This window comes from Plecotus auritus, assembly GCF_963455305.1.
Source record: "Plecotus auritus genome assembly, chromosome: 7".
Classification (NCBI taxonomy): Eukaryota; Metazoa; Chordata; class Mammalia; order Chiroptera; family Vespertilionidae; genus Plecotus; species Plecotus auritus.
In genome coordinates this window covers 53,036,586-53,060,139 of record NC_137774.1, presented here as the reverse complement: position 1 = coordinate 53,060,139, position 23,554 = coordinate 53,036,586, and the positions used below count along the sequence as shown (strand labels likewise).

General features: G+C 43.8%; 2 protein-coding genes across 18 annotated transcripts in view; one reads left to right on the top strand and one right to left on the bottom strand.

Annotated features, from left to right (window-relative positions):
- The window catches only part of NCOR1 (nuclear receptor corepressor 1), a gene marked incomplete at its 3' end in the record, with an annotated part of 233,555 nt that overhangs the window by 4,942 nt on the left and 205,059 nt on the right, over positions 1-23,554 (bottom strand). For all 15 annotated transcript variants that reach the window (XM_080680923.1, XM_080680927.1, XM_080680921.1 and 12 more), the window contains 7 exons: positions 21,463-21,591; positions 20,216-20,364; positions 18,782-19,005; positions 9,273-9,413; positions 7,068-7,210; positions 1,166-1,219; positions 499-720 (listed from right to left, as the gene is read on the bottom strand). In XM_080680923.1, the coding sequence (XP_080537049.1) occupies positions 499-720; positions 1,166-1,219; positions 7,068-7,210; positions 9,273-9,413; positions 18,782-19,005; positions 20,216-20,364; positions 21,463-21,591 (1,062 nt within the window). The remainder of the gene's footprint in view (positions 1-498; positions 721-1,165; positions 1,220-7,067; positions 7,211-9,272; positions 9,414-18,781; positions 19,006-20,215; positions 20,365-21,462; positions 21,592-23,554) is intronic.
- Positions 1-23,554, top strand: part of TTC19 (tetratricopeptide repeat domain 19) — a 60,019-nt gene that overhangs the window by 32,703 nt on the left and 3,762 nt on the right. The window contains exons 9-10 of one of the 3 annotated variants that reach the window (XM_080680935.1): positions 14,275-14,395; positions 17,788-18,218. The exons of 1 other annotated variant lie outside the window; for it this stretch is intronic. In XM_080680935.1, the coding sequence (XP_080537061.1) occupies positions 14,275-14,395; positions 17,788-17,822 (156 nt within the window). In that variant the 3' untranslated portion in view covers positions 17,823-18,218. Of the gene's footprint in view, positions 1-14,274; positions 14,396-17,744; positions 18,219-23,554 lie in introns of those variants that run through there. One more of the 3 variants, XM_080680936.1, reaches the window with a different exon arrangement.

The window sequence follows — 23,554 nt, the reverse complement described above, 5'->3', positions numbered from 1 at the left end:
GATTTCCTTATTTTCCCTTTTATATGTGTCCATCCAGTGACATGTCTGCAATGATGCTCATTCCTCAAAGAACACTAGCTTTCTGGGTAATGTGGTCTCTAAAGTTTTTTTTTCCTTCTTACTTTTTTCTATGGTATAAAATTCTTTTATGATAAACTATCATTTTTATTACAATAGTAAGTCACTTTTATTCAAAAGCAGAATATGAAATTGCACTTGTGTTACAATTATAATGTATGCACACAGATAAGGACTAGATGCAAACAAAAATAAAAACAGCTATGCTGGAGGGTGACACTCTGGGAAAAATTTTGTCTTTATTTTTGTTCATGTGACTAAAATGTCTGAGCAGGATAAAAAATTATTTTAAGTAACTAAAACCCTCAGAGGTTATTCTGCACATGTAAATGAAATCTCTTAGTGATGCATTAGAACTTGGGGAATAAATTGGCTTTTCCTTAGGAAAGAAAGAGAAGGGCACTGAAATGCAAACCTTACCTGAATGAGGTGATGGGTCCCCTTCTTCTCTCCGCATCTCTCCACTGGTCACAACTGAGGTGCTGGCACCACCAGGCACCACTCCCACAGGCTGGGTCATGACGACACCATGGTCCTCAACCTTGTCATCAAAGCTTCCCATGAGAGCCTTTCTGATAATATCTTCTAGACCAAGATTACTGGCAGGATCAGCAAAAGAATGACCCCTAGAGCTAATTGAGCCTGAAAGAGACACCCATAATATTTCTGCTTATTTCTGAGATCCATCGGGAAACAGAAACGGACAGACTACACACAGTCCTTCAGTACACTGAGTACACCAACAGCCCACAAAAAAACCATCTAAATCCAACAATAACTCAAGGAAATGTGTTTTTCTTTGCTAAATGACTCAGTCACCCACTTGTGCTCAAGTTACTAAGACAGTTTTCTTCTCTTTTGTTTCGTAGTTTCTATGCTGTTCTTTAATAGTTTTGATTCTCTTTGTTCACTTATCTTTTCAACATGTATTTATTGAATCTCAATTCACTGTTTATTGCTATCTCCCTAATTAATAGAGTTTAATCATTTTTGTTTACTGAAGTAGTCTCCTAGTATGCAGTCAGTACTCCATACATATTTGTTGGATTGACATCTCTCACACCAATTTCATTGCAAATAATCTTACCTGAGGTAGTGACTGCTGGCAGGTTAAAGATCTCAGTTCCTGGCTGAGCAGCTGCTGTATTTAAATAAACATTCAAGTTAATTGAAATATGATAATCATGTACATCAAAAAAGATAAAAGTCTCAAAAAAAATCCCACAATAAAACTGACCGTTTTCTTTTCCATGATCTCAACTTTATTTTTCACTCATTAATATAAAGTGAAAGAAATAATCTTTTTAAAGAAAGGAAATCAGAAAAATTTGGGTTGAGGTAGGAAAATCAAATAGGACCAATACAACACAGCGGAAGGAAAGAGACTGCACTGCTGGAGAAACCCCAGCAGGAGAGGTGCTCTCAGCATTGGAGTCCAGGCTTGCTGGAGAAGAAAGTGTGGCTTCCAGACAACTCTTGCAGATATCAACAAGTTTGAGGCAGCTTAATGAGTAGTATGAAAAGGACCCTGTGTTTCCCTACCATGGTTAACTGGAAACTTTATCAGTTACCAGGATTAGACAAACATTCTGCCTGGTGATTCTTTTCATTCCTGCTAACTACAATCTCTAATTTGTATAGTTTGAATGACAACAGCTGGGACAACCTGGGAACTACCTACAAAAAGCACTGTGCCAGAAACAGAAAGAATTTGGTAACATAAATGGTGTTTTCATCATATCCCCCAACTTCATGTAAACAACTGGAAAAAGAAAGAATATAAGAAGTGGGTGGCTAAACAAATGATGTCCCAGAGAAGATTTTGGATGAGACTGCAGGAGGACAGATTCTTCCCAAGAGATGAAACCTATCTGTGAAGATGGGGGGAGGAAGGGTGCATGTGCCTAGAAATAAACTTTCTTCAGAGAGCTTTAAACTGGCAAGAGGGGGAGAACTATCTTCAGGAATAACTATAAAACAATAACTGAGGACAGTCTATTTAATAATGGGCCAGGTAACACTCAACCTAAAATAACGAAGTGATAAATACAGCCTTGCAGTTATCACAAAAGTTTGTGGAATAAGACTCATTCATTCATTTTACAAATATTTACTGAGCAATTATTTGGTTGGATCATAAAAAAATCACCTTATTGATCAAAAATGGTCAGGTGAGGGGAGAAACCAAGATGGCAGCATAGGTAAACACCTAAACTGCTGCCTCGCACAACAATTTCAAAACTACAACTAAAAGACAAAACGGACATCATCCAGAACCACAGGAAGGCTGGCTGAGTGGAAATTCTACAACTAGAAGGAAAGAGAAAAGCACACTGAGACTCAGAGGAGCTGCAGGAGGCAGAGGTACTGAGATGCGCTCGCAGAGAGGACTGGCAACTGAGTGCGCAGCTGGCTTTCTCAAGCGGGAGGGAGACAAAAGCTCCTGATGGCTCTGAACTCCAGTTCCGGGCGAGACTCTGGGGACCCAGACTCATACGGGGAGAAACTGGACTGTCAGGAAAGAGAAAAGCACACTGAGACTCAGAGGAACCGCGGAAGGCAGAGGTACAGAGGTGTGCATGTGGAGAGGGCGGGCAACTGAGTACGCGGCTGGCTTTCTCAAGCGGGAGGGAGACAAAAGCTCACGGCTGCTCTTAACTCCAGTTCCGGGCGAGACTCTGGGGACCCAGACTCACTCGGGGAGAAACTGGACTGTATGGGGGCGGGCGAAACTCGAGGGCGGCTTTCTCTCAGACATGCTTGTAGCGATTACTGTGGGACACTGCGACCCAGGGGCCTCTTAGGGCAGAGCTGACAGGAAGCCAATGCTGTCTGTTTCGCCCAGAGACTCCGCCCCATCTAAGCTGAGCACAGAGGCTTTTTCAAGTCTTGTCTCATAAGGGTATCTCCAGCACAGAAGTTCTCCCAGCGTAGACACAGCTGATCCTCACAGCCAATTGGCCTGGAGGTCAATTCCTCCCAGTGATACCAACAACAATCAAGGCTTAACTACAAGACTGTGCACACAGCCCACAAAGGGGTGCACCAAGAGTGTCTACCTCAGGTAACTGGGGAGGCTGAGCCACTGGGCCCTATAGGACACCTAGCACACAAAGCCACTCTATCAACTCAGGGAAGCAGCCAAAATGCAGAGACAAAGAAACAGATCACAAATGAAAGAAATGGAGGAAAGCAAACAACTGGATATAGAGTTCAAAACCACTGTTATAAGGTTTTTCAAGAATTTTCTAGAAAAGGCCGATAAATTTAGTGAGACCCTCGAGGAAATGAAAAAGGATCAAGTAGAAATTAAGCATACACTGACTGAAATAAAAAATATTATACAGAGACCCAACAGCAGACTAGAGGATCGCAAGAATCAAGTCAAAGATTTGAAATACAAAGAAGCAAAAAACACCCAACCAGAAAAGAAAAAAGAAAAAAGAATCCAAAAATATGAAGATAGTGTAAGGAGCCTCTGGGACAACTTCAAGTGTACCAACATCAGAATTATGGGGGTGCCAGAAGAAGAGAGAGAGCAAGATACTGAAAACCTATTTGAAGAAATAATGACTGAAAACTTCCCCCACCTGGTGAAAGAAATAGACTTACAAGTCCAGGAAGTGCACAGAACCCCAAACAAAAGGAATCCAAAGAGGACCACACCAAGACACATCATAATTAAAATGCCAAGAGCAAAAGACAAAGAGAGAATCTTAAAAGCAGCAAGAGAAAAACAGTTACCTACAAGGGAGCACCCATACGACTGTCAGCTGATTTCTCAACAGAAACTATGCAGGCCAGACGGGAGTAGCAAGAAATATTCAAAGTGATAAATAGCAAGAACCTACAACCAAGAGTACTCTACCCAGCAAAGCTATCATTCAGAATTGAGGTTCAGATAAAGAGCTTCACAGATAAGAAAAAGCTAAAGGAGTTCATCACCGCCAAACCAGTAGTATATGAAATGCTGAAAGGTATTCTTTAAGAAGAGGAAGAAGAACAAAAAGGTAAAGATAAAAATTATGAACAACAAATACATATCTATGAACAAGTGAATGTAAAAATCAAGTGAATAAAAAATCTGAGGAACAGAATAAACTGGTGAATATAATAGAATCAGGAGCATAGAAAGGGAGTGGACTGACAATTCTCTGGGGGAAAGGGGTGTGGGGGGAGCAGGAAGACTGGACAAAATCGTACACCTATGGATGGGGACAATGGCGGGGGGGGTAAGGGCAGAGGGGGGGGGTGGGAACCAGGTGGAGGGGAACTATGGGGGGAAAAAAGAGGAACAATTGTAATAATCTGAACAATAAAGATTAAATTAAAAAAAAATGGTCAGGTGAAAAAAATTTCATGCTCTGCAGCCAGTGGCAATACTGTAGGATACTGGACATAAAAGGCATTTCTTTTACCTACTGATCTTCCAGTTCAGTGTGGTGTTGAGGCCATCAAACCAGAATCATGTGGTAGCTTAGTAAAAGCACCAATTTCCTTCCTAGGCACCAACAGTTATTCACATGTTGAAGGAGCACCCAGGTGGTGGTGATCGATACGATATTAAAGTTTGGACCTCCGATGTAAAACTGCTGATGCTTTCTCATTTATACTTCTTGGTCAGAACTGAATGTGCCTTGGAGTCCCATGAGGCTCCTGGCTCCTTAGTACCAGCGATTTTCAACTGGTGTGCCACTGCAGGAATTTTTAAAACATGCACTACGTGACTATTTAGTCAGGGGCACTGACTTCTTTTCCCTTATATTGCCAAGTAAAAAATGATGACAGCCAACACAACAATAGCTGTCCGGTAGGAATAAATCAAAATTATACCTATTTTTTTTCAGATTGGCAAAAGATATTTATTGGTGTGCCGTAGAATTTTAATTAGTTTATGTGTGCCATGAGATAAAAAAGGCTGAAAATCGCTGCTTAATACAATTCCTTAATTGTCCAATTGTCCCATTCCACAATCAAAATGAGTTCTTACAATAAAACAACAACAACCATACTTAAGCAATTTTGTTAGTACTGGCCTTAACACATTAGTACGTTTTATCTTCGATACCAGTTTCATTATACATTTTCAGAAAGTAGAGACCATCTGTCATTTCAAAAGCACCCCAACATAGTAGCTTAATAAGTACTTGTCAAATTAATGAATGAGAGAGCTACTCCTAAGGACAATGGAAAAACTTAAGGGGAGAAAACTATAAAGTGGGCTTATTTAATTCATATGTGGCATTTTCCTGTCAAGAATTCCTTTCCCACTGAAACAACACAAAGACTGGAGAGGATGAGTGCAAACCATACACACATGAAACAATGCTTGGCTGCGCTAAGCTGTATGTCTCCACGCTCCGAAAGATTCATGTCTGGGTTCTGAGAGTCTGAGAACAAGGGCACCGTATTTTTGCTGGTGACATTTGAGGAGCTGAAAATAACAGATAAAACGACTAAAGCCTGGAGACAGATTAATGTAATTATACTATTTTTGAAAATGAGGAAAGATACCTGTAAACTGGTAGCAATCCTGGTCAACATTCTAAAATATTGATCTTTTAGATGATTTGTTGCAACTTAAGATAATCTACTAATAAGAGCCAGGGTAAGTTCACAAATAATAAGTGGCAGTGGGCTCATCCTTTTCCCCTTTGACATTCAGCCTTTACTAGTCACCAATTGTCACAGATGCAAACACACATCCACCTGGCAGTTTACCGTTCATACCCACAATTTCTTTTAAGAATCAGGAGACTAGATCCTAGATCACAGAAAAAAAGGAGACTGTGGTATACCCAGATTTCCACAAGGCATTCAACAAAGTTTCTATGTCACTGAGATACTTGAGGAAAGGTGAATAAGTGAGACTGGGCGATAGTATGAGGGAGTGTGCCAATAACACAGTGTGAGGACGGTCCTGATTAATGATGCTTATCAACCCAGAGGAAAGGTTTGGGTGACAGAGCTGTGGATGTTTTCCAACGATCTGGGTAATGATGCTATAAGTGCAGAACTGAGTGTGACCCACAGCCCCATTCCTTCCTTACTGATGGTGTAACTTGCACCAGTTACTAAACCTCTGAGTCCCAGTTTTCTCAACTACAAAGTGGAGATAATATGTAGTAGCATGTAAGGTTGTTGTGAGGATTAAGTTAGTATATATACATACATACAACACACACAGGTACATACATGCTTAGAGCAGTGCCGAGAGCATAGTAAATACTATAGCTATAACTTTCTACCATTATTATTGATGTGAGTGTATTTCTAGCTGGTGGGTTTATCAGATCTGCAGATGGATGCTGAATGACTGGATTGAGGTCCAGAAAAAGCCAGAATGATGAAAGCACAGATTGCATCACCCTGTACTTGGAACCAGTTAACTGCACAAGGACAGCAAGGGGCAGGTATGAACCAAGAGCAGCTCATCAAGGGACCTTGATATTTATATCGATACTAAGTGCGCTATAACTTAACAGTACACAGGTTGCTAAAAACCCTAATACAATCTTAGACTCCCTTAATAAAGAGGCCTTTCCAAACCTACTGAAAGGCTAAGCGAGATAAAACGTCTCAGTGGAGAGCCACTGAGACGGGATGAATACTCAGCACCAGGCTGTGTGAGGAACCACTGTGGATATTGACAGCTATGAGAAGACTCCAAGGACAGGACCTGTCTTCAAGTAGCTGAAGAGAGGTCATGTAGAGATCAGTGGGTAAGAAACTATGAAATGCTAACCCAGCCCCAAATCAGAAAAAGTTTCCTAGAATCAGCACTTATTAAAAGAGAAAATGGGTAGCTTCAGAATGCAGTAGTTCTTGCTCCCTAACAGAAAATCTTCATTCACTGGCAGACATTTGAGAAGGAACTTTAGATAGATGCCTATAAGAGCCTAAACACAAGGATTATACAAGAGGCAACATTGGAGATATCATTATCATTGCGTGTCTTATTGGGGGTTTATGAAAGAAATCCCACTTACCCATATCAGAGTCACCTCCACCAGAGGAGTTCAACTTACGAAAAATCTCCTGCTTCTTTGATTTAACCATGGGTGACGTGTTTTCAAGCTTGGTGAAGAATGAAGGCAAGTAGTTTATACTCCCGGGTGAGCGGGAATCATTCCTGTTGGGAACAGTTGTCTATTATCATCATGAACTCCTAACCTGGGGGACTTTCCTAGCAACAATAATAACAGAGTATTTGGGAAAACTACTACCTCCCTGTCTGGTGTGTGGTTGGTTACAACCCTAAGGAGCAACATGTGACCACAAGCCAGTTAATACATCAGATTTGAGGACACAGTCAAAGATGAAATCATAAAATGAGGACTGGAATGGAGATCATCCAAAACAAGGATTCTTAACAAAGAATGAATAAGCAGCAAACATTAACAGAAAAACGAAGAACCAGCTCACGACGCTGTATGCATAACAGCACAAACACTGATATATTTAGGTACCACATAAACTGTAAACTATTTTACTAGCAGAATCGCTTTGAAGTACAATAAAATGATAATGAATAGCACACTTGCCTATAAAATAGTAAGAGTTCAGACCTGAACAATCAACAATTGGACCTGAACAGAATAACTACATGTAGAAATTGTTGCAATCATTTCAAAGCCTCCTACCAGATGGGCTGCTTCCTGTAAAGGGTTTCATATTTCATTGGAAGCTTCCTACACAAACATTTAAAGACAAGTGTCGTCTAAGAGCTCAAGATACCAGGATCTAACTGGAGCCAGAGCCGGAGATAATAGTCTGGTCATGGGATTCTTTCATCATCCAAACATGAGAACATGTCTGAAGCTACTACTTGCCAAGAAAGATGAATAAAGTGATAGAAAAATGAATGAAATGTCCTAAAAAATACATAAACTTAGGAGAAAACATAAATATATAATTTCATCTAAAATAATTTCCTCTTCAAAAATGGATTTTCTTCCTCTTGTTGAAAAGTACCAACATCTGTTTGTTTGCCTATGAATATCCTATATAATAAAACCCTAATTCGCAAATTGACCAAACAGCAGAACGACTAGTCGCTATGATGCGCAATGACCACCAGGGGGCAAACACTCAATGCAGGAGCTGCCCCTGGTGGTCAGTGTGCTCGCCGGCCTTGAGCCTGGCTTCTGGGGGAGCGCTGCTGAGCAGGCATGGGGTTGGGGGTAAGGAGCAAGGGGTCCCGGACTGCGAGAGGGTGCAGGCCAGGCTGAGGGACCCCCATTCGTGCACTGGGCCTCTAGTGTATAATAACTAAATAACTTACAACACACTGAAAGAAATGCACTAACAGTCTGGAGTGAGAAGACCTTGGTTTAAACCAGGCTCCCCCTCTTCATTTGACAGTGGGCAGATCATGTATTCACCTCTAAGGGTACCAGGGCAAGGTGTCACAGGGTCAAGTGGCGGGAAATGAGATGAATAGTAAAAACCTGATCATAAAGGAACCCAAATGCCATGCTAATGACTTAGTGCTTGCCTCTGAGTTTTATTTTTAAAAAACATATTTTTATTGATTTCAGAGAGGAAGGGAGAGTGAGAGAGAGAAACATCAACGATGAGAGGGAATCATTGATTGGCTGACTCTTACACCCCTTCACCCCCCACACCAGGGATTGAACTAGCAACCGGGAATCGAACCATGACCTTCCGGTTCATAGGTCGACACTCAGCCACTGAGTGGGCTGCCTCTGTGAGTTTTAGACAAATCACTCTGCAGAAGTGGACTGGAGAGGTGCCAAACAAAGACTCTGATCCAAATGGGAGTTCCGGTAATCCACAGGGCTGGGTTATGGTCAGAAGTAAGTAAGAAAAAATAATGGAAAGCAGTCTGGCACAGGTGCTCGTGCTTAACTTCCCTCCATATGCAGTCTGCAAGGCTTGTACATGGTAAGCACTCAAATGGTGGTTAAATTCAGTGGGTGACCACACAGACATCATGGGTTTAAAAGAAAGATCCCTAAGGACTTAATTTCAAGAAGAATATGAACATTTTTTCCTATAACCTATGTAAGTATAACAATTTTTTCATTAAAATCCATTAGTATTAGGTTCTATCCCGACATACAACCCCAAAGAGAACAAGGCACTGACTTTAAGGAAGATGGAAAGGCACTGAACACCCACACACACATGCATGAACGGGCGCGGACAGTGAGGAAGTGCCTGCTGCTCACCTCTGCTCTGCGGGCTCCGCTCCTCGCTGAGACAGTAGCAGCATGCTGTCCTGCTTCTCATGCACAACTGGAACCTGGGGCGGGGAGATGGGTTCGTAGGGCTCTGAAGAAACATGACTCCTCTCTGGGGATTTTCCAGGCCTAATAGTGTAACATATAAAATATTAGATTGTGCTTCCAGGGCTCACCTACAGTTCACCTACAGCTTATCCTAAACAGAAACTAGTCCACTCATTACTTCATTCAGCAGAAAAGGAACAAAAGTTGCCAATTTATATCAGAAAAAAGAGTTTCCTTAGGTATTCACTATATACGTGGTTATAAAAAAAAGTCTTTTACTGCTGGATTATCCATGCATGCCGGCCGGACTTGGGAATCGCATCACAAACAGCACAAGAGACAGACACCTGAGGCTCTGGCAGGAGGTCCATCTGTGCTTCAGCATCAGTCCCACATCCACCCAGAGCCAGCTCCTCGGTGGCCCTCAGGGGTTTACTGCTGACTGAGTCATGACTTCCCAGGTCTTTCCCCATTAAATTAACAGATAAAGGACTTGAGCACTACACTGAAACCTGAGGAGTTTGTCCACTGAGTCAAGATAGGCTCCAGTCATACCATCTCAGAGACAAGTGGTCCTCCGCGATTTAATGTTCTTCCTTTGGATACCATGTTGGTAGGGATAATGTGAGATAAATACACTGTTTAGACCAAAAAAAGGTTTTGGCTTGGTGGTTATTCATACTAAGACATACCTGGGACCTTTAACATCTGCTTTTATTACTAAGTATAAATATATATATAAACTTGTATATATTACTTGTGATTTCCTTTCCCAATCAACCCTACCCAATTCTTATAGGCGGTCATTTTTTACCATTTTTCTTTTCTTTGGTGGTTGGTTATGTCTAAAACTAAATAATCTTATACCTTTCTTGATTTATAAAACTTGAAATAGTATCTATCAAATGCCTTCCATGAAAGATGAAGAACTTACTACCTTTCCTATGTTGTTGCCATTTTATTTTAAACTGTAAAACGAAGTATTTGACTAAAACCAATGAGAGAAGTGTAATAATTTTCATTCAAATGCACAGTTGTAGTAATGTAGAAATTACAAGTGAAAAGGTCAAATGAATTTTCTTTTTTTTTTCCAATCTCTTGCCTTCTTTTTTTTTTTAAATAAATCTTTATTCATATTATTACAATTATTTCTCCTTTTCCCCCCATAGCTCCCCTCCACCCAGTTCCCGCCCCACCTTCAGCCCTTACCTCCCCCCCACTGTCCTCATCCATAGGTGTATGATTTTTGTCCAGTCACTTCATGAACCCCCCATACCCTTTTCCCCCTGAGAATTATCAGTCCACTCCCTTTCTATGCTCCTGATTCTATTATATTCACCAGATTATTCTGTTCCTCAGGTTTTTAATTCACTTGATTTTTAGGTTCACTTGTTGATAGATATGCATTTGCTGTTCATAATTTTTCTCTTTACTTTTTTCTTCTTCCTCTTCTTTAAGAATACCTTTCAGCGTTTCATATAATACTGGTTTGGTGGTGATGAACTCCTTCAGCTTTTTCTTATCTGTGAAGCTCTTTATCTGCCCTTCAATTCTGAATGATAGCTTTGCTGGGTAGAGTAATCTTGGTTGTAGGTTCTTGCTATTCATCACATTGAAAATTTCTTGCCACTCCCGTCTGGCCTGCATAGTTTCTGTTGAGAAATCAGCTGACAGTCGTATGGGTGCTCCCTTGTAGGTAACTAACTGTTTTTCTCTTGCTGCTTTTAATATTCTTTGTCTTTTGCTCTTGGCATTTTAATTATGATGTGTCTTGGTGTGGTCCTCTTTGGATTCCTTTTGTTTGGGGTTCTGTGCACTTCCTGGACTTGTAAGTCTATTTCTTTCACCAGATAGGGGAAGTTTTCAGTCATTATTTCTTCAAATAGGTTTTTATTATCTTGCTTTCTCTCTTCTTCTGGCACCCCCATAATTCTGATGTTGGTACGCTTGAAGTTGTCCCAGAGTCTTCTTACACTATCTTCAACTTTTTGGATTTTTTTTTTTTGCTTTTTCGGTTGAGTGTTTTTTGCTTCTTTGTATTTCAATTCTTTGACTTGATTTTTGTGTTCCTCTAGTCTGCTGTTGGGTCTCTGTATAGTATTTTTTATTTCAGTCAGTGTATGTTTAATTTCTAGTTGGTCCTTTTTCATATCTTCGAGGGTCTCGTTATATTTATCGGCCTTTTAGGATATTATTAAAAAGCCTTATAAGCGTGGTTTTGAATTCTATATCCAGTCGTTTGTTTTCCTCCATTTCTTTCGTTTGTGATCTGTTTCTTCGACGCCGCATTTTCACTGCTTCCCTGAGTTGGTAAGGTAGATTTGTGTGCTAGGTTTCCAATATGGCCCAGTGGGTCTGCCTCCCCAGTTAACCTGAGGTGGACACTCTTGGTGCACCCCTTTGTGGACTGTGTGTACAGCCTTGTTGTAATTAAGTCTTGATTGTTGTTGGTATCACTGGGAAGAATTGACCTCCAGGCCAGTTGGCTGTAAGGATCAGCTGTGTCTATGCTGGGAGAAGTTCGGTGCTGGAGACAGCCTTATAGGATTAGACTTGCCAAATTGCAATAGCCTCTGTGCTCAGCTTGGATGGGGTGGAGTCTCAGTCTTGGCTTCCCGTCAGCCTTGCCCTTGCGCGCACGTGCGCGCCTTCAGACCTCTGCCTTCCCGGCTCCCGAGTCTCCGCCCGAGAGTCCAGACTCCTCCCACAAGAGCGTGGGTCCCCAGGGGCTCGCCTGGAACTGGGGTTCAGTGCAGTCAGAACTGGGGCCCAGTGCAGTCAGGAGCCTCCAACTCCCTTCCACTAGGGAAAGCCTGTGGCAACCTCCGCAGCCTTTGTGTGCACTGGCACGCGCGCGCTTTCAGTCCTCCGCCTTCCCCGGCTCCCAAGTCTCTGCCCGAGAGTCCAGACTCCCCCCGTAAGAGCGTGGGTCCCCAGGGGCTCGCCCGGAACTGGGGATCAGTGCAGTCAGAACTGGGGTTTCAGTGCGGTCGGGGGCTTCCTTCCCCCTTCCGCCAGAGAAAGTCAGCCAGGCTCTCAGCCGCCCTTCCTCTCTGCGCGCACAAAGACCCTTTGCCGTACCTCCAATTCTCTGTGAGCTTTTCTCTTTCCTTCTAGTTGTAGAATTTTCACTCAGCCAGCTTTCCTGTGGCTCTGGATGGTGTCCGTTCTGTCTTTTAGTTGTAGTTTTGACACTGTTGTGCGAGGCAGCAGTTTAGGTGCTTACCTATGCCGCCATCTTGGTTTCTCCCTGAATTTTCTTTTCATGAATGTCACCAACTGTTCAAAGCCTGCTACACGATACTTTGCATCGAGAACAAGCCATGGCTAGGCTCTGCGAGCTTTCCATTTTCCTTGGATAACTGAATTTCTTTTCTTTTGGTTAAAAGAGAATAAGAGTGTTTTCATCTTATCTTTAACATCATCCAGCTTCTTGACATGATTATGTCTGAGACTTGCTTCAAAACAATCTAGTTTGAGGATGGGCAAGTGGGGATAAAATAAAATAAAGCTGGCCCTACACTGGTGATTACTGAAACTGGACAATGGGTACATACACGCATATCACACTATTCTCTCTACTTTTGTATATATTTGCAAAATACCACAATAAAGGTGTTTGTTTTTTAATGAAGACCATTCAGCTTAAATTATCTGTACTTCTTTTTTAATATATATCTTTTTTATTGATTTCAGAGAGGCAGGGAGGAGAGATAGCACATCAATGATGAGAGAGAATCACTGATCAGCTGCCTCCTGCATGTCCCCTTCTGGGGATCGAGCCCACAACCCAGGCATGTGCCCTGACCTGGAATCAAAAGGTGATCTCCTGGTTCATAGGTTGATGCTCAACTACTAAGCCATGCCAGCCGGGCTATTCGTACTTCTTTATGTTCTTTGCTAACTTGAGGGTTTGGCAGGCAGGGTGGAGAAGCACCTGTTACAAGTTGTGGAAAGTCTCAGAACTTGGACAGAGGGTAAGAAAGGGTGGGAATAAGGGCAGCAGAGAAGAAATGGCCTATGAGGAGAACCCAAAAGCAATGTGGCATGATCTGGTTGCCATAGACATTTCAAAAGAAAAGACTGATTGTAGGCCTAATGTACTAGTGGGCTATGGAAAGCTTTAAAACCAGAACAGGTTCCACCTGATACCCTCAGCTCTCGCAGTGAACACATCAACAGATTCAGGGGAGCCCTCTGGAGTTTCATCCTACTCTGGCTGTATGCTGTCCCCACCTCCCATAGGATGAAGGCCAAGATCAACCTCAGGTGAGGGCCACAGGGAGCAATCAAAGGCCTCATGTGGAACTCACCATCCATTGGTCCTCCAGAAATAGAGAGTAACTACTTCAGTGGACACACTGAATGTGCCCTAATACAGCGTCGCCAACCTTTTGGACCTCGCGGACCACCGATTGGCGACTGCTGCCCTAATATATGATTATCTTCAGAAATTGTCTGGCTCCCCAGTGCTAGAGCCAGCTATGGAGGTCAGACTGTAATGGTCAGCAAGTCCCCCTTGTTCTGGAAATTGGGCGCACCCACCACCAGGAGTATGAGGTCTTCATCTCCCCAATCCCAAAGACATACTGGGCATTAACATCTTGCAAAGCCAAACTTTACAAACCTCTGTCAGGGAATTCTCCTTTAAGCACAAGTAATTAATCAGTACCAAGAGGCAATGCCAACTGGGAGCCGGTTAGTTTACCGGTCCCTTTAACAGACGAGTGTGGCCAGTAAAAAGCCTGATGGCTCTTAAAGAATGGACAGATTATAGAGAGCTATATAAGGCAGTGTCCCCTATTCATGTGGCTGTGCCTAATATTGCCACTATTACATAATTTGGCTACGGTTCTAGAAACATATGCTATACTGGACCTCGCCAATGTCTTTTTTGTTGTTGTTAATCCTTGCCTGAGTATATTTTTCCATTGATTTCTAGGGAGTGTGGGAGAGAGAGGGAAGGACAGAGAAAAATATCAATGTGAGAGAAACACATCAATTGATTGTCGCCTGCAAGAGCCCCGACCAGGCCCCAGGCTGGGGAGGAGCCTGCAACCAAGGTACGTGCCCTTGACCAGAATCGAATCCGGGACCCTTTGGTCCGCAGGACAATTAGCCAAACCGGCGAGGGCTGGCCAATGTCTTTTTTAGCATACCCCTGGCTGCTGGGTCCTAAGATAAATTTGCCTTTCCTGGAAGGATCAACATGGACTGTCCCAGTGCTTCCTCCAGGCTCTCTACATAGCTCCACCATATTCAATGGGATGGTGACCATGGTTTGTCACTGCTTTCTTTCCCAACCCCAGTGAAATGGGCCCATGACATTGATGACATAAATGTTAATCTGTTAAGATTTGCCGATGCTGCAGAAAATCCCGTGGGCTTTACTGGACCACCTGCAACAGAGATGATGGGCAGTGAATCCACAGAAAATTCAAGTCCAGGCACTGCTCTAGAGTTCTTGGGGGTTGTATGGTTGGGTAAGATCCATACCATCCCTGAGGCCGTCATAGATAAAGTACAAGCCTACCCCACACCAAAAACCGTGAGAGGTACAGGCCTTTGTAGGCATTCTGGTGAACATTCATACCCCATTTAGTGCAATGCCTTTGCCCAGCTCCTGCACTGAGTAAATGGCATGACGACCCACAGCAGAGTCCATTGTCCAGTGGCTCCCTGTCTTTAGAGATGCAACCACTATTAGGCCCACTGAATATACAGACCCACCAAATGCCCCTGCTCCCATTCCCATGTTGGCCCTGTAGCCTGTAAAACAGGAACAGGGGACACCTCAGCTGGATCCTAGTACACCAATTGCTCTACTTACTTGGAGGGCAGTTGTTATCCAACTATCCACTGACACTATCTGGATAGTAACAGGAATGAACCACAGTAGCCAAATGGGCTAAAGCCGTGGTTGGCAAACTGCGGATCACGAGCCACATGCGGCTCTTTGGCCTCCTGAGTGTGGCTCTTCCACAAAATACCATGGCCTGGGCGAGTCTATTTTGAAGAAGTGGCGTTAGAAGAAGTTTAAGTTTAAAAAATTTGGCTCTCAAAAGAAATTTCAATCGTTGTACTGTTGATATTTGGCTCTGTTGACTAATGAGTTTGCCGACCACTGGGCTAAAGTAAGAGCTGTCCGGTTAGTAATGATACATGAGCCCTGGCCACTAATCCTATGCACTGACAGTTGAGCTGTTTTAAAATGACTGAATTTATGGCTCCAACAATGGGAAAAGGCGGGGTGGATGATTATAAATAAACCTTTATGGGGGCAAGAGATATGGAAAAACATTTGGGCTCTCCTACAAGAGCCCGAGGCAGACCTCTTTGCATTCCATGTCCTTGTCCATAGGGTATCTCCACCCCCAGGTAACCAGGAAGCACGTCTTGGCAAAAATATGCACTTTAGCAACTGACCTGTCAGATGACATGGCGGACTGGTTACACCGGAGAGTGGGCACTATAGTGACTCAATAGCATGGCATATATTTAAGGAGGCAAGGCTACCTTTAAAATATAGTATCTGGCCCTGGTGGTGTTGCTCAGTGTTCAGAGCATCAGTCCACACACCGAACGGTCTCGGGTTCAATTTTTGATCAAGGGCATTTACCTGGCTTGCAGGTTCGCTCCCCACCCCCGACTGGGGTGCATGCAAGAGGCAAACCAGTCAATGTGTCCATGTTTCTCCCTCTTTCGCTCTCTCCCCCCCTCTCTTTAACCCTCCCCTTCCCTTCTACTCTCTCTGAAAAGCAATGGAAAAAATATCCACAGGTGAGGATTAACAACAACAAAATACAGTGATCTGGTTGATGCAATTGTGTCCTACCCGGTTTTTTCCAACAACACCCTGGACAACAACCACAAGAATCTAGGGCCATCCACTGAAGCCCCCAATGGATAAGGGACTGGCACAATGACTACACAGGCCGTCTCCCCTTGAGTGAGGGTTGCAAATATGCTCTGGTGTGTGTCCACACGGACTAGTTTAACTCAGGCCCTCTCATGTGAGCGAGCTAATCAAGTAGCCACTGTAAAGGGACTAGAAAAGTTGAGCACTATGTATGGGCACTCCCATCGAATACACAGGGGTCACATTTCAAAGGCCATGATGTACAGGAATGGGCACAAGAAGAAAATATTAAATGGAAAGTTCACCTCCCATAAAACCCAGAGGTAGCCAGGCAGGTGGAATGAAACAAATGGTGTCCTTCAACAACAGATAAAGTTAGTGATTGCAAACTTTGGCTGGGTGAGCAAAGATAAGGACCTTCCCAGGCATTATCACATTTAAATGCTAACCCGTGGGGCCTATTGGCCCGTATGTCAGATTAGGAACTCAGGCTGAGACACCTAATACAGTAAAGGCATGAAAAACAAAGGATGCAGCAATAGTCCAGATGCTTACAATGGATCAACAGCTATAATACTAAGGACACTGAGCCCTAATGTCCCTGGGAAGGGGACCACTTACTGGAATCTGCAATGGGACGTCCCACCCAGATAGATCAGTTACTTTACACCCACTGGTGGGGAGAAACCCCTCAACCTCTGGTGGGATCCTGTTATTCTAATACCATCAGAACCTGTGGAGACACACTAGATATAGACTGAGACATGCACCATTAAAATGGAAGAAAATAGGGCCCTGGTCTGGTATATTCCCCCCTATTCACCTCTTTACATCAGAGAGCACCTCCCCATGACAGAGAGCACCACCTCCCCTGGCCAACATGTAGAGTTTACACAGCCTGGCCAAGTTCCCAAGGCTGGGGCACATTAACATCTAAGATCAGGCTAAAAGTAGAATGCTTATAGAAGACAACCTCTCAACTCAAGTCCCTACTAAATATTTTTCTTTCTGACCGTACACTTCCACTATTCCTTTGGTGTGGAGTTACAGCATTTTATTTTTAATACCAGATGAATCTGCCAAATTCTCCCCTTTACTAGTACCCACATAAAAAACCAAGTGAGCCGAAACCAGTTTGGCTCAGTGGATAGAGCGTCGGCCTGCGGACTGAAGGGTCCCGGGTTCGATTCCGGTCAAGGGCATGTACCTTGGTTGCGGGCACATCCCCAGTGGGAGGTGTGCAGGAGGCAGCTGATCGATGTTTCTCTCTCATCGATGTTTCTAGCTCTCTATCCCTCTCCCTTCCTCTCTGTAAAATATCAATAAAATATATTTTAAAAAAAACAACAACAAAAAAAACCAAGTGAATGCTTTAAGTGACCTACTCACAAACTCAGGAGAGTATTAACACATTGGCTTGGATCTTGGGGGGCATGGTGGAAAAAACTGTTACTTATACTTGGGAGTATTTCTTTAAATTTGCCTTTTTTCTTGTATGTGGCTATATCGTCGCTGTACGCTATGTCCCCAATGCATCCATATTGGCAACCAAGGAAGCTACCTCCATGTTAACAAAACCCTTTGTTGACCACTTAGGGTACATCGTGGAAGAGGGGTGCATGAGATTATAAGAGCCAGCTTTGAGGAGTGGAGCGTGAAGGAGAGGCTACTCTAAGGCATGGCCTGCTGCCTGACCTGTGAGCTGGACCCAAGGTGGGGGGAGTTGAAGGGTGGAGAGGAGAGATTGCTTCTCTCAAACTTCCAAGGGAAACTGCTCATAATCAATGTTTGCTCTGATATAAACCAGTACCCCTCCTTGCCTCCTACAACATGCTGGGACTTGGAACAAGCCATTGTCCTGACCTGGTCGAACATGTACTGTCCCATAGCACTCATGTGACTATACACCAGTTCACCCTATGTAATTCTCTGGCACTTGCCAAGCAGTGCAAGAATCCATTTCATCTTGCAGACACCCAGAACATGCTTTGTACGTAAGTTTCCCTTAATAAACTCTACTAATTACCAAACTGGAATGGTCAGCCTCTTTCTTTGGTCTTTTCCTGTCCTCTGCTTACAGAGGTAGATTTTCAGTCCCAGGACCTTCCTCTGGGTCTGCATGTACTAACAACATTGGGTAAGAAAATGTGCTCTTTACGAGATGGTCACCCCTAACTGCCCTCCCCTGCAGGCCTGCCATATCAAATGTGTTAGCTCTCATGGCCTCATTTTCAGTATTTAATGTCAGCTTCCTAAACATCTATTGCTGCTAACTCAACAGGAACCACTGAGAGAGAAAAATGATCCCAAGTGTCCCTACATTACTACCAAACTACACATTCTTCATAACTACCTTTGCAAACCCACAAACAGAATGTAGCAATCAACTTCTGAATACACATTAAAAATATATATAGTATCAATTGCCCATACAGTGGACAGTCCAAGAGTAAATGAGGAAAAACCCTCATTTCTAAGAAATGAAGGTAAATAAACTTCAGGTATAAGAAATGAATCCCCTATCTTATAGATATATTAAAGTAGTTTTACTGTTGGGAAATTTTCATATGTTTTTAAATAAAGACCATACCTTCCCCTGGATTTGTCCACAAGATTTTCTGGAGAGACCCTTGAACCTGGTCTTTGGTGATGGACAGACTGAGACTGGGATTCTGGGCTGTAATGATTTGATGTTTTAGTCCTCACAGGTGTAGACACCAAAGCAGATGGTGAATTTTGGAATGTTGAAGTGGAAGGCTGCTGGGGAGGCTGTGAGGAAACTTGATTTCTAGCAAAATCTTGTGTGATAATTTGCTGTGAATAAGAAAAAAATTAATTAAACTCATTGAGTACTTAGAAAAAAATGTAGTACTGAAAATCCTAGACATCTTTACTGTGATTCTATGTGAAATGTGCCTTCTTTATGATAAAAACCAGAGGCCTGGTGCACGAAATTCATGCACGGGGGGGGGGGGGGGGGTCCCTCAGCCCAGCCTGCACCCTCTCCAATCTGGGACCCCTCGAGGGATGTCCGACTGCCTGCTTAGGCCCGATCCCGGTAGGGCATCCCTCTCACAATCCAGGACTGCTGGCTCCCAACTGCTCTCCTGCCTGCCTTCCTGATTGCCCCTAACTGCTTCTGTCTGCCAGCCTGATAACCCCCTAACCACTCCCCTGCCAGCCTGATTGATGCCTAACTGCTCCCCTGCAGGCCTGGTCACCCCTAACTGCCCTCCCCTACAGGCCTGGTCACCCCTAACTGCCCTCCCCTGCAGGCCTGGGTCCCCCCCAACTGCCCTTCCCTACAGGCCCGGTTGCTCCCAACTTCCCTCCTCTGCTGGCCTAGTCACCCATAACTGCCCTCCCCTGCAGGCTTGATAGCCCCCAACTGCCCTCCCTTGCAGGCCTGGTCCCTCCCAACTGCCCTCCCCTGCTGGCCTGATCACCCACAACTGCCTTCCCTTGCAGGCCTGGTCCCTCCCAACTGCCCTCTCCTGCTGGCCATCTTGTGTCCACATGGGGGCAACCATCTTGTGTGTTGGAGTGATGGTCAATTTGCATATTACTCTTTTGTTAGATAGGATAGAGGCCTGGTACACGGGTGGGGGCCAGCTGGTTTGCCCTGAAGGGTGTCCCGGATCAGGGTAGGGGTTCCCTTGGGGTGTGGGGCGGCCTGGGAGAGGGGCCTGTGGTGGTTTGCAGGCCGGCCACCCCCCCCTCCCCACCCCCCCCCCCCCCGCGACCCAAGCGGAGGCCCTGGGATCTGGGATTTATTTATCTTCTATAATTGAAACTTTGTAGCCTTGAGCGGAGGCTAGGGCTGGCCAGGAAGCTTGGCTTTCTCCATCGCCAGGGAAACCCGAGCCTCCTGCTCACTCTGTGGCTGTAGCCATCTTAGTTGGGTTAATTTGCATACTCTCTCCTGATTGGCTGGTGGGCATGGCTTGGGTGTAGCGGAGGTACGGTCAATTTGCATATTACTCTTTTATTAGATAAGGAAAATTAATAATAATAAAAAACTTACACAGATGTGATCAGCAAGTGTGATGAGTCTGTGGGTCCTGGGCACTTGCCCCTCAGCCTGTGAAGTGGGAGGCAGCTGCTGCTGCGGAGACGGTGACTCCTGCTGGGGTCGATAGTGATGTAATGGTCCTTCGTACTGTCTGGCTTCAGCTGATAGAGGAAAGACAGATGTCTTACACCTTATCAAAGATCAAACACAACTCAGAGGAACACTTAAAGGGATGTAGTACATATCTCTAAACAGAATTCATATCTTAATTTTGAAGAAAAATATTTAATGAATAAATAGAGGACTAACATAAAAAATTGAAATCATAAGTGAGCAAAACAAAATTAATACCAACTATTTACTATATCATCTTACCTAATAGACAAACATGTAAACTGACCATACCTCTGCTACGCCCACAGCCAATCAGAGTATGCAAATCAACCCAACAAAGATGGTGGTTAATTTGCATACGTACCTGGGTCCTGGACCATCCTCGGCACCCAGGTCACTCCGAGCCGGCTATCGGAGGGACGGGGGCGCCCCCTGCCCAAGCCTAAAGCCTCGGGCCGAGCCAACTATCAGAGGGGTGGGGGGGCCGATCAGAGGGCTGGGGTGGGGGGGCCCCTGCCCAAGCCTAAAGCCTCGGGCTGAGCCTGTGATCGGAGGGAAGGGGGAAAAAATCAATGGAAACATATCCTCAGGTGAGGATAAAAAAATAAAAATAAAGAAAGAAATGTCATATCCTATGAAAGACACATCTTGAAAATGCCTAAAGAAAGTTGTCATTTTTTCATGGTGAAGGGACTGGAGTCTGTGTTGATGAAAATACCTTGGCGGCTGCGGTGACCGGCAGTGGCTGCAGCAGCGGGGTGATGGGGCTGGCACCTTCCCCTGATCAGCCCGGTGGCCTCCCGCAAAGGGAGGCCAGACTGAGGCTTAGGCCCGCTCCCAATGGGGAGCGGGCCTAAGCCATCAGTAGGACATCCCCTGAGAGCTCCCAGTATGTGAGAGGGGACAGGCTGAGCTGAGGGACTCCTCCCCAGTGCACGAATTTCGTGCACCGGGCCCCTAGTTAAAATATAATAAGCAAATGAATTATCAAATAATAGCTTAAAAAAGTTTTTCATTAATGTAGATTACTCTAAAACAAAATCAATAAAACAAATTATTTCTTACCATGCTCTAGAAAGATAACTAGAAGCAAATGATAAATGCAAATATGAAAACATATAAACTGGTGGCTAAAAAAGACATACCTTCTGCTTGATTTGCCTTCACAACCTCTGGCTGATAGGCCTGTGGTTTCTCCGGAGGTGGTGCGGGGGAGCTGGCAGGGCTTATCACCTCAATAGCATCGCCAGGTGTTTCATACCGGTGAGAAGATACTTTAAGAGAAAAAAAAGAATCTTATTTTAAAACTAACCCTATGAAAAGTTTCAGAAGTCCAAGTTCTTCAAATCTATTTGCATATTTTCATTCTCAGAAATGTTCACCCAGATTAATGATAAAAAATAATGAGCTCAATGGACCATAATTGCTTCCTCGGTGTTCCTAATCTTGGTAGGGATTTTGGGCTCTAAGACCTTTAGGTGAGGCAGAATAAAGAACAGATTTGTGACTTTCTCCTAGGCACTGGAAAAGAAAATGGCTAGGAAACAAACACTCATTAGAACAAATTTAACAAATCAGAGAGTAGATCTCTACAGTCCACTGTTTCCAATAACTTCAATTCTGTGGGACAGTCAGCTCAGCTTGTAGAAAAACTTAGAGGCTACAAAGCTGCTTCATTACCATGATGACTTTAAAGCTACAGATTAAGTAACATGATATACTTAATTTCTCAAATCACTGTAGTATTGTTGACAAAAATTACTCCAAACAATTTTTTTGCACCATGTCATGTTGTGAAGATGAACAGAAATGGTAGGGAATGTCTGAAGGGAAGCAAATCACTCCCTTGGCAGAGAGGGAGAATGTCCGCACGGGAGAAAGGCCCTGCGATGTGGCTCCTCATCTATGCAGTAGGGGTCCAGGCAGCTTGTCGAGTCCTGCCATGGCCTCAGAGCTGAGAATTGGGGAGGGGCAGATGTGACCTCCTACTCGGGAACCTTCTGACTTCTGAGTGCTCTTTGCATCTGCATACTGTACCAAGGAACCTGAAAAAACTGTCAGAGGCCCAAAGGATGTATGACCCTGGAATGATCAGCAAATGTGATCAGTCAATGGGCCCTGGACACTGTACACAGATGGGAATGAACGTTACTACCAGGCCACCACCTGCTCTTCCAGTACTCATCTGCACAGCCCTTCCCTCCCAGGACATGGGCGTCACAGTTACCTTAGTGCTAGTAACTGATAATTGGGATGAAAATTATCTTTGGGGAACAAAAATAAACCACTATACTCAAAATAAGTTATACTACTTTGCGACTTTTATATGCACTGGTGCATATCACACGGTTTATGAGCCCACATCCTAACTCTGCTTACCACATCAGCTCGTCAACAGAAATCTAATGCAACTGTGTCCACTTTGCTCTGAAAGCCTGAAGGGTGGGGTGAAGGCTCTGTGCTTCACCTGAAGAGGGGAGGCTCTGACAGAAAAACTGAAAGCCACACTGAATAACAATAGCTAGTGGGCTTCATGGAAGTAATTTACCTAATTAGAAAAAAACAAAAACAAAAACACCACACTCAGAAGCATGAACACTCAGAAAAGAAGCCAGACTTTCTATTTGCAGACCTTTTGAAAGTCAAACTCCCGGAAAGAGGTTTCGTTTGTGATGTAAACTGAAAAGAAGTTCCCCGTGATTAGAGAACTATGTGAGATGGCATTCAAAAAGCCACAGGTTGGTCACCACGTGTACAGGGACTTCCCTCCAAAGGGCCTGTTCATGGAACTGCAGAGCTTCCTCAGCATGTACAATACTGTTGTGTGGATTTCCATAATCCCAGGCCAAAGGAAGTCTTTTGCCTACACCAACCTGCCCCCATCTCTCCAAAAACTGCAGGAATGGAGGAGATATTTACCCAAACAAATCAAAATCAGGCACAGAGGTAAAAATAATTGCACATTGCATACTGATGCACCAGAAATCCTATTTTTCCCATTACCTCCAAATCTATTCAATTTCATGAATGAAAACAACAGAGAGATGGCTATATATGGTTAAATTACTTCAAATATTAGCAGATGTTTGTGTAAATACTTGTTTGTTCCTTTAGGAATTTTATAAAGAATTTAGGCAATAGTTAAAAATAAATTTAAAGTAACTTTTCCAGCATTTTACTGTAGATCTGTGAATTCTTACAGACCTACAAGGTAGACATCAAAGTGACCAGACTTCA